At 42.1% G+C, this 10,408-nt stretch overlaps 2 protein-coding genes across 2 annotated transcripts; one reads left to right on the forward strand and one right to left on the reverse strand.

Moving 5' to 3' along the window:
• Positions 1–349: 349 nt before the first annotated feature.
• On the forward strand, positions 350–2,010 carry PSTK (phosphoseryl-tRNA kinase; the record flags this gene model as incomplete). The annotated part of the gene is given in 4 exon segments (XM_008940193.1): positions 350–582; positions 993–1,064; positions 1,496–1,589; positions 1,805–2,010. Coding segments are annotated over 4 exon segments (605 nt in total), but the record flags the coding sequence as incomplete, so codon positions are not given.
• A 4,941-nt stretch (positions 2,011–6,951) lies between these two features.
• IKZF5 (IKAROS family zinc finger 5 (Pegasus)) lies at positions 6,952–8,672 on the reverse strand. Its single transcript, XM_008940194.1, has 2 exons — positions 8,636–8,672; positions 6,952–8,182 (listed from the first exon to the last, which is right to left on the reverse strand). Exons 1-2 carry the CDS (start codon positions 8,670–8,672, stop codon positions 7,239–7,241), a joined length of 981 nt encoding a protein of 326 aa, XP_008938442.1. The 3' UTR covers positions 6,952–7,238.
• Positions 8,673–10,408: the final 1,736 nt, after the last annotated feature.

Raw genomic sequence — 10,408 nt, forward strand, 5'->3', positions numbered from 1 at the left:
GGGCTACTTAAAGCCTTTTTTTACATATGTTGGTCTCAGAAATTATTACTGGAGCAGCACTGAAGGTAAAATTGTTTGCACTCTCTAGTCTTTCACTCTTTTCAGATCTAGTGTGGAAGGCTACTTAAAGCCTTTTCTACATATGTTGGTGTCAGAAATTATTACTGGAGCAGCACTGCAGGTAAAATTGTTTGCACTCTTTAGGCTTTCACTCTTTTCAGATCTAGTGTGGATCTGAACTGCTGTCTCAGAACTAGTGTAGAAGTTCCTCATTAAGCCTTTCTCGTGCATGTTGCTCTCCAGAGTTTTTACTTGAACAGTTTAAAATTGTCTGTTTGCATTCTTTTAGATTCCTTGAGCTTCTGCCAGTTATTCTTGGAGTGTCCCCTGGAATGCTGCTTGCAGCGGAATCGTCTGAGAACCCATCCGTTACCTGACCAGACAATATGTTTAATGGCAAGAAAAATAGAAGTGCCCGATCTCAAGAAAAATGCTTGGGAACAGAACAGCCTCATTCTGAAAAGTGCTGATTGCCCTTCAGAGGATGAGTATGTTACTGGATTGATGAGAAGGTTTTGCTGAGTTCTGTTTTCATAAACGAGTGAGCAGGAGATTTTTACTATACCCAAACATGGTTAAAAATATCCCATATGGTGATTTTTGGAAGCCAGGCAGGTGTACACAAAAGATATGTCAGTGTTGGGAACTCACAGCCATCGTTCCTTGCAGAGGTAACCTCAGAACTAACTGCATTTCTAAAGTGCTGTTGAAAAATTATGTAAATCTTATGAAACATTAAGACTGGAAATAATTTGGTTTACTTGTTGCTTTTCATCCAACATGCTGTATAAAGATTGTTTCACTGTCTTATAAATTTAACTGAAAACTTGCTTTTTATTCTGTGATGAGGGGTCATTACAAAATGAAAGAAAATTCTTGAGCAAAACCATTTGATTATTGTGGTTTACTCTTTTGTTTGTGTTCTCAGTGAGCAGATAATTAGTTTCCTGGCCACTGCTTTGGAAAATCCAGTGAAGCAAAACGAGGAGAACACTGAGCAAAAGGTAACGCTGGTTATCTTCACAACCACAGCTCTTCCAGATGGTGGTGAATGAGTGAGTGAGTTATGCCTGAATTGAGAAAATTCCAGAAATGGAGAAATAGCTGTTCCATTTCTTGATTACAAAAGCATACACAGAAGAGTTAATCCTATTTGAAAATGGGTCCTTCTGTCACCCTATTAAGTTAAACCACTTTGCTTCCTTTAAGAATACTGCTATACATTCTAGAGTAGAAGTAAAAAGATTCTGGAGCTGTCACAGCACACTGAGACCTGTCTGGCCCATACCCACCTCTGAATTCACCAGGGCAGGCATATGCTGGGCTGCTCACCTCGCTGCTAACGTGTTCCTTGTTTGCAAAGAGTATTTCCAAAGCTGCTGACAGTCTAACCCCATCTCTGCACCGATTCCTCCTTCCTTTGGGTCACCGATAGGAAGCAGACCGAGCAATCTGTGCAGCCAGTGCCATCCACCAGGCTGACCAGACCTGCAGGCGCATCATCTCCCAGGCCATGAAGGATGCAAAAGGTACGTGCAGCACGGTCTGGGTGCTAGCTGGAAACAGAGGACTGGACCTGTGAAATCCCCTTGGTGTAAATTGTCCAGGAGTCCCAACCCTGCAGGTGTGGCCGAGGCAGTTGCCTTCACAAGCCTGGTCAAAGTCATCGGTAGAACGCGCGTCACGAGTCTGTGTTTTGTCTTTTGGCATGAAGTTAAAAAACTCTGGGTTAATTTTCTTTCAGATAAAAACGTGCTCTCAAGTGAGATGAAGAGCCTGGCAGAAGAACTCAACAAACTCAAAGCAGAATTTTTGGAAGACTTGCGGCAAGGAAAGAACTTGAAAAACCAAATTTGCCTACAAGACCAATATTCTGACCCTGCCAGCAGTGTGTTTTCTTCCTTCCAAGATGAAGCAACCAGTGTGGTTAATAAATATATTTTGAAGTAACGAGATAGAGAACGTTGGTGTTTTTTAAGAGCCTGGAGTGTTTGAGGTGCAGTGCTCTTTCAGCAACCACAAGCCTGAGACACAGCCTCCTCTGGAGGCTCTTGCCTTCTCTCATCCCTCTCCCTGGGTTATGGAAGAGAAACACAGTCAGCATACTGGGGTTGCCTTTGAACATCAAGCCAGCAACAAACTATCCTTAGATTTTATTCAAATTTCACAGAAAAAGCCTGGGAGGAAAGAACACTTAGAAGTCATTACTCCGATTTCCTGCTTACAGAGGAACCAGCTTCAAGCTGGATCAGCTTTTTCAGAGCCTCCTCCTCCAGCTGAGGTTTTGAGGAGCTGCTTAGACAGTCACTTGCTCAGCTCTGTCCAATGGGTGGCTGAGCATTTCCAGAGGATATCTGCCTGGGAAAGTACAAAAACAAGAAGTGAGACTGGTGGCTCTTGGCCTCTCCACTTGTCTCCCTGACAGCAACTGCCAACAACCAGAAACTTGAGAGTTGTATTTAGGACTCGCTCCAGCGTCCAGAGGAACTTAAAACTTTGTGCAACTTCTGAAGTTACTTGTAACACTCACAGAAGTTCCCTGTGCTGTGGCAACCACCTCACCATGACAAAAACAGACACAAGCACACGTGGTAAGAAGGAAATAAAAGGAAACAAAAGAATTTGGAGGATGACCAAGTGTGCGAGGTTAACAGTGGAAAGGAGTAAAAGTGTGTCCTGGTTAATTAAGCATTTCCAAATTAACCAGACAACCATAAATTCCTTGCTTACCCCAAAGCCAAGCTTACCTTCCTTACCAGATCTGGACCACAGCTCACCATCAGCAGTTCACCAGTTCCACCTGAACCGTGCTGAAGCACAGGCAATTAACATGAGACTTAATTACAAAGTGTTATTTTATTCATATCTTACAAAAGCAAAGCTTCACAACATGAACTACACTAGATATAGTTATTTCAGAATTAACCTTGTCATCTGAAAACATTCACTACACAATAAAATTTATTTTACAGCTCTAACAGGTTTCATTTCTGCATACAAAATATGCTTTTTACACTGAAATATGTATTCTTAACAAAGCAGGTACTCAGAAGCACATACACAAGGATTGCTCGATGAAAAATGCTTCAGCAGGGGATAGACTTCCTGCAGCAGAACATCCATTTGCTGTAGATTTTCAAAGAAGCTTTAAATTAATAGAAAACTTGCCAGTGAAGAGTTCTAATTACATTCCCTTCGTCAAAAAGAACCAAGCAAACCTCCCTCCCTCCCCTCAAACGTTCCAGAACAAAACAAACAGCAACATATCATATTTTTAGGAAATGCCATTGGAACGTGCCTTCCAGCACTGAGTTTTGTGTTCAAATGCCAATCAACATTTGATGCCAAAATCTTCTTCATTCAAACATGTACCTGTGAAAAAAATATTTTTCCATATTAGCTGCTTCACAGTTGGTTTAAGTATTAACCAAGACAATCTACTAAAATCTTCAGTCTGATAGTTCCTTGATCACTGGAATATTCCATATCACTAAGTCTGTATTAGGAGTACTTTAAATAGTGCATGTTAAAAATGTCAGCAAATCTGTAAAATAATCTTAATTACAATAAAAGCAACCCACAAAGTTAATGTTTTGCAACTACAGAAGTTAACAGAGTCAAGCCATGGAAAAGTTTCAGCTCATTCCCAACCTGCCCTGTTAATACAAGTTAAAATGCTAATCACCACCTTCAAATATAAGGATTTGTTTGTTTTTTTTAAAAAAAAAAGCTAGTGCAGTGTAGCACATTGAGAACTCAACATGAAAATTCCTGCTAACTGAGGGCTTGATCCCACAATTCCTGAGTGTCTCTCCCAGACTCTGAGTAAGGCTTGCTTGTGCCAAGGGAATTGTCAGGATCATACTCTAAAACAATCTTCCAGTACTAATTCTGGTCTTTAAATTAAATACTATGTACAAAATTAGAAAAAAGGAATATGCAAATACACCTCCCAAACCTACTCAGGAACCAGAAATAGGTGAGAGTCGGGTACTGTTTGGCACAATTGAAAACATGGTTTTATGTGATAAATTGAGGAGTCTAGTCCAGAGGGTGACCCTCTGGGAAGGACTGGTCAGCAGGGATGCACCCCACAGAGCTGGCTGTGGAACCATGGATGAACCCCAAACCTTCTGCTGCCTAAGAACCCCCCCCAGCAAACAGGAGCTGGCTCAAGGAAAGTAGGAAAGTATTTTTAAGATTGTTCAGCTTCTAAACAATTTGCAAAGCTTGGGGTTAGATTTTCATACCGAGTTCTATCAAGGAAAACATTAATTCTCCTGCAATGGAGGATCCCCTCTTACATGAGGGACCCTTTTTCAGTAGGGCCAAGCAGGTTTCCTCTTGCTGCCAGCTACCTCTGTTAGTGACCTAATTATTCTCCTACCTAAAATCTGGTTCAGGGGCATCATGGTTCAGAAACCACTTTCCTAATTCACCAGATCTTTACCTGACACAAAATGAATCTACAATGTTCACAGGCACTGCCAATGAAAGTCCTAATGGATCAGAAAACATGTAAACTGAATTTAAAGGATGGAACCTGAAACGTTTTGGACCTTGGAGTTAATCTCGCTACTAGATACCAAGAGGGAGAAAGGCTGGAGCCACAGACCAAGGAGAACCTGGCTGTTGTGGTCAGCAACATTCAGCACTGGAAGGTGCTCCTCAGGGCACCATTTCAGAAGTTTCCTTGGGATTGCTGCTGGAGCCTCAGAAGAGAAGTTTGCACCATCCAACAAAAGGCAAAGAGAGCAACCTCTGTGCAGGAACGATTGTAATGGGCCTCAGCAGCAACATCTGCTGTTCTCATGTTGTGCTTTAGCCAAGTTTAGATTTCAGACTCTGTCAACGTGGGATGAAAAGAGAGCTCCCACTTCTACATTTGCCTTTGACTAGAAAAGTCACGTTGCAAAACCTGTACAGGAGCAGTAAATTCTAACTGGATTCCAGTTCAGTCAACTAGTCCCTAAAATAAAGGACTTTGTATGTTTATGCACACAGAGTTGCAGTTCTGCTTATAAAATATTTTAAAAGTATAAAGCAACAAAGAGATATTTTCAAATTATAAAGAGTGTCCCCATGGAAAATGGAAATTACATTCTGCTTTACAAATCCACAGGAATGGATTTTGAACAAGGCCCAAAGGTGAACATGTTTTAGGAGTGATAGCATGTTATCATTCATCTTCAGAGCACTGGAAATACTTCAGTGGTGTATTTTTCACCTCATTCCTGCAAGATTCTGTGAAGCCAAGAATCCAGTTCCTTCCACTGGCTACTTAAGTATTTTAAGTAAAATTCAACAGTAGGTAAGTTAGGCAGAAAGAAACATATTTGCTTCCCAAATTTCTAATTTCTTAAAGTCCAAATTACTTCTGCAGCTACAATTCTCAGAAGGGTGGTTTCTCCTGTGTTGTTCTTACTCTGAAGTCATTGTACAGTTTTCCACTGGCTTTAGGAAGCTTTAGCTCCTGTAACAATATAAATTTGAATAAGCCAAACATTTGCTGTTCAGATTCCAGCCTCTGACTCACAGAACACATTCATAGAATCTTCCTGCTTTTAACAAAAGGTATTTGCTGCCATAGTTTGCTGACAGTAAAAGGGGAATATACGAGGGAAGCTTTCATTTGTCTCAAGAAAGACAAACCAAGGTAAAAGTGCACATCTAAACATGGGAAAAGTAACAGTTCTTCACTTTTTGGAAACATTACAGATTGCTGTGTAGCACATTAAGAGCTTTTATTGATTTTGTTAGGGTGTTTTATTTAGGTTTATATTAAAGTGCCTGTCCGTTAGCCTAGGTGCTTCTAAAATAAGTTGTACAGCATAAGAAACAAAATAATAAACATGTGCAATGGACTTCATGTACATCTTCAGTTACCATTTGCCACCTAAAATCCTTTCAATGACTTCACACCTGGTCAGCCAGTATTCCTTTGCTCAATGCAGGAAGAATTCAGGCAACCCAGAAGCCCTTCCCCTTATTTCTAGCACACCAAAATGAGAATAAATCTGGGGAAGGGGACACAAATTGACTTCAAGTTAGCTGAAGTTTACAGTACACTAGATTCTACAACTTCCAAACATACAGGCAACCAATCAGTTGGAGCTTGGCCCGAGATAAAAACTGAGCTAATGTGTGGTTTTTTTTTAATTTGTAAACCTCTTGTTTGTTTCTATTAGAACCTCTGTCAACAAGACAGAAGTCTAACTGTGCAAATTTTCACTGTCTGTACAAATTACTTTAAGGCAGTTAAAAATCTCACTGAATATATATTAGTTTCACAAGGTTTTTATTATGACTGTTCAAAAAGTAGCTCCTTTTAAAAAGAATGATGTCAAATTTTGATAAGAGTAGTTTAAAATAAGGCGGCATATTTAATTTTTCCTTTGTATAACTAGTGAACAACAAACTTTTTAGCTCTTTTTCTACCAGAGTTTCATTCACAATAACCTGTTATTTTCCAGTTTGCTAATGAGTTTTAAAAACAATACTTAAATTAGTGTTTGAGTCCTATATGACTATACTAAGCAAAAACTTATTAACCTTCATCAGATTACAGCAAGTTTTACATCAAATTGAATTTGTATGTGAAAGTTGCTTCTATTTCTTTTTCCAGTTTGGAGTAGCTAAGTTTTGGATGTCTCCAAAGTAACTACATTACATATCATTAACCTTTCGTATTCATGGTTAATATCACAGAATCATAGAACGGGTTGGGTTGGAAGGGAACTTAAAGACCATCCAGTTCCCACTCCCCTGCCATGAGCAGGACACCTCCCACCAGAGCAGGCTGAGCAAAGTGTTTTGTCTTGCCTAGTAAACAGTCTGGTAATTGCAGCCTGTGTTTCAGGACACAGGCTCTGCTCCTATGTTCGTAGAACGTTTATTGGGATTAAGTGCAAGCAACTGAAATTTAGCAACCAAAGCATGTAAATGAGTTCCAATCCTTATACCACTCTCAGCTTTTCTGAAAGGCTACATATAAAACAACCACCACATCCTAGACAAAATTTCCCTGGCAAGTTTTACAACAACATAGAAATAAGTTTGCCTCCTATGTCAAATCAATTCATGTGAAGATTCCTTATGGGAATGTGCAAGCTTTCCTTCAGCAGGTATGAAAAATATACTGTAATATGTTAAAAAACTAAACGAAAGCACGTTTGCAGTCAATGTTGACTATGTTGGCCTCTTGCAAAATGGCAGGCAAAGTCATACTTATTTTTACACTTACACCCACAGATGTTGCACTGGAAAGGGTTTTCAAATCCGTGACACCCCATGTGAATGGTGTAAAGGATGTTGTCCGCAAAGTACATGTCACAGTGTTGGCAGTGATGCAGCAGCTGCGGGTCCTGCACGGGCAGGGTGGGAGCTGGGGTGCTCGGCTGGCTGTTACTGATGCTGGGAGTACTGGTGTGGGCACTGCGGTCGCTGCTGGGACCCGCCACGGGGCTGTAGTTCCTCTGGGTGTGGGCAGGCCGAGGGTCTGGGCTGGTGGGAGATGAGCTCTGAGGAATATTCGCTGACACAGCAGACACCACGGCAGCTGCAGCAGGCTGCTGTATCATGAAAGGCTTCTCGTCTTGACAGGAAACGACATCAGGAGAGGCTGGGTTTTGGTTTTCAGGTGGCAAGCTAGATAACTGTCCTGCTAACGTAGAGAGCTGGTTTAAAGGGTTATCTACCATAAGGTCTTGTGGATCTCTTGGCAACCCACTGCTCTGGGTTGTTTTTGTCATGCTCTCATAAGCTTCAGTCTGGATATTTGGGATCTCATGACTGAAATCATTAAGGTAGTCTGGTTTTTGAACCACCATGGAAGGCGGACTCAAATTAATTAACGCTCTTCTGCTGTACCCCAAATTGCTGGTCTTCTTCTGCAAAACCCCCCACATTTTCTTGCTGCTCAGGGAAGACCTCGTACCCTTGATAGGCACCATTTTGTGCTTGCGCCGGCGGTGGTGGGACAAGTTGCTCCTGTCACTGCAGCGGAAGGAACAGAGCTCACACTTGTAGGGCTTCTCACCCGTGTGGGACCGCATGTGAGCCTCCAGGTGACGCTCGTAGGCTGAAGCAAAGGGACACAAATGGCACCTGTGTGGCTTCTCACCTGGAAAAGGAGAATAGGTTACACTACAGCAGCTCAGGGAGTGCCTGGGAAAGGCTTCTCATGGAACAGGAAGTAGCTAACGGGGAGCTGCTCATCGAACGGCTCAGGTTCAGAGTCACTGCTAGTCTGGAGTTTAGCTGGCTGCCTGGGGGGAAAGTGGAGTAAATTTAGACATCTCTGCCTCAGCCAAGTCACAGTAAGCAAAAGAGCACATAGAAGGAAAAAAACCAACCAGAATTAGCCTAACAGATAACCTGTCTGGTAATTTCAGCAGTGATGCCATGTCTGTTTGTAAATGCAGTAATGTTTGTGTGAAACTCTCCCTCACCAAGGAAGCACACAAGCAGTTGGCTACAGGAACATCTGAATCACCAAAATGTCACAGTTCTTAATAACAACTGTGGTTAAACATTGAGGGAGAGTATCGTGTCGATATCTCCCAAACATCCTTACTCTGAAACATGTTGGAAATATTATCCAAATAACCCATGCACGCATAGACTCGTTTTGGTTGGAAGAGACGTTTAAGATCACCAAGTCCAATCATCCCCCCAGCACTGCCCGGTCCCCACTGCCCCATGTCCCTCAGCACCACATCTACTCAGCCTTTAAACCCCTCCAGGGATGGGGACTCCACCACTGCCCTGGGCAGCCTGGGACAGGGCCTGACAACCCTTTTAGGGAAGAAATTCTTCCCGATGTCCAACCTGAACCTCCCCTGGTGCAATTGGAGGCTGCTTCCTTTTGTTACTTGGGAGAGGAGACAAACCCCCACCATGCATCCACTCGAGAACTGAATTTTGAACAAAGATCCTGCAGCTAATGAGTTAAAGCAAACAAGAGCCAGCTAATCCCTGGGCAGCTGTATGCTCTCTCAGGCAGCACAGTACCAAGTATTCTCCTTTCTGATAGGTACAGCTTTGCTCTTCTACTAAATGATATTTAGGGATATTCACATTAACACTTAAAAAGGACCATTATTACACTGCAAGCACTGTACAGGCCCCAAAAGATGATAAAGCCAAAGCCCTTCCCTCGCTGAGCATCCCCCAATTTGGAATCACAGCCTGGGATGATACTGAATAGAAGATGAGGTTTTTTTTTCTCCCCCCCTACCTTACTCTTCAAGAGGACAGAAAGCAATTTTTGCGCTACCTCTAAGTAGTTTATTCATACCAACTGAAACCATGATTGTTCCACAAGCAGATGTAGAGAAAAGATCTGGAGATTTAGTACAAACAATGATGTAAAAAGCCTGACAAACTCCGCGTTCACAAAGGATTCTGTCAATCTGAAAGGGCTTATTTCATTCCAAACTGGTGACACAGAGATGAAGACGTGCATCCCAGGTTGCACACCCTTAAAACACTGCTGGTGAACTGCTAATGACACTGCTGCCAGAGTCAGAATGAAGTTAATTCTGCAGTGAGCTGCACTCAGTGATGCCTGTGCGATCGTGCCTGGGTCATAATTACTCTGGCAGATACCTTGCTACACTTGCACGTTATGCAGGATGCATTATTTGCTGCCTTACATTGCTCTAAGGCCACCAGTCAGCTATCACATCCCTATTTTAATGCTATTTCGATCACTCTGAACCTTCACAGTCCACACAATCCATCTCTTGGCCCTTTGCCACACTTTCCAACTATGCTTCTGAGCAAAACTACACTTGGGTCTTAGATCTCCTCGCATGTAAGTAAAAAAAACAAAAACAAAAAACACCACCACCACAAAAAAAAAATCAAGAAAACCAAATCAAAATGACAACATAAAACCCTCTTCCTTGTTCTGGACTCCCGTGTCTTTGTACAGAGAATCAAAGTGGGGCTTTCTGAAGAGCCATTAAGTTAATAGCAAAATAGTGTTGCCATCAGGACACCATGCAGTGCTGTATGAAAATTAAGGGTATGAAATGTGTTGTAAAAAGGCAACGGGGAAACTATACAGAGAAACAAAAAGGCCTCTGGCAGCCTGAGATTCTTCTCTGTATTATAAAACCACACAGACTGGCACAGGGAAAGGAGCCATTACCACTGTGCAGTTACTGGTATTTCACTGGGCACCAGAGGGGTCTGAACAGCAGCCTTGCTATGAAGTGCCCACTGTGTGAAGGTGTGTCCAAATGGCTGAAGCTCTTTGACAGACAGGGCTGATACCCCCTGTATCCATCTCTCAGAAATAGGTAAATGTCTGAAATGGAAATAAGTCAGACATGATTTTGCA

This window comes from Merops nubicus, unplaced genomic scaffold (genome assembly GCF_000691845.1).
Source record: "Merops nubicus isolate BGI_N331 unplaced genomic scaffold, ASM69184v1 scaffold33535, whole genome shotgun sequence".
In the NCBI taxonomy this organism is placed as follows: domain Eukaryota; kingdom Metazoa; phylum Chordata; class Aves; order Coraciiformes; family Meropidae; genus Merops; species Merops nubicus.

Excerpts from the sequence above, each read along its gene's own strand:
- IKZF5 (XM_008940194.1), bottom strand. The coding sequence starts at position 8,672 with ATGGGTTATTTGGATAATATTTCCAACATGTTTCAGA. Across the intron at positions 8,183-8,635 it reads TATTTCCAACATGTTTCAGA|GTGAGAAGCCACACAGGTGC; the intron begins GTAAGGATGTTT and ends CTCCTTTTCCAG.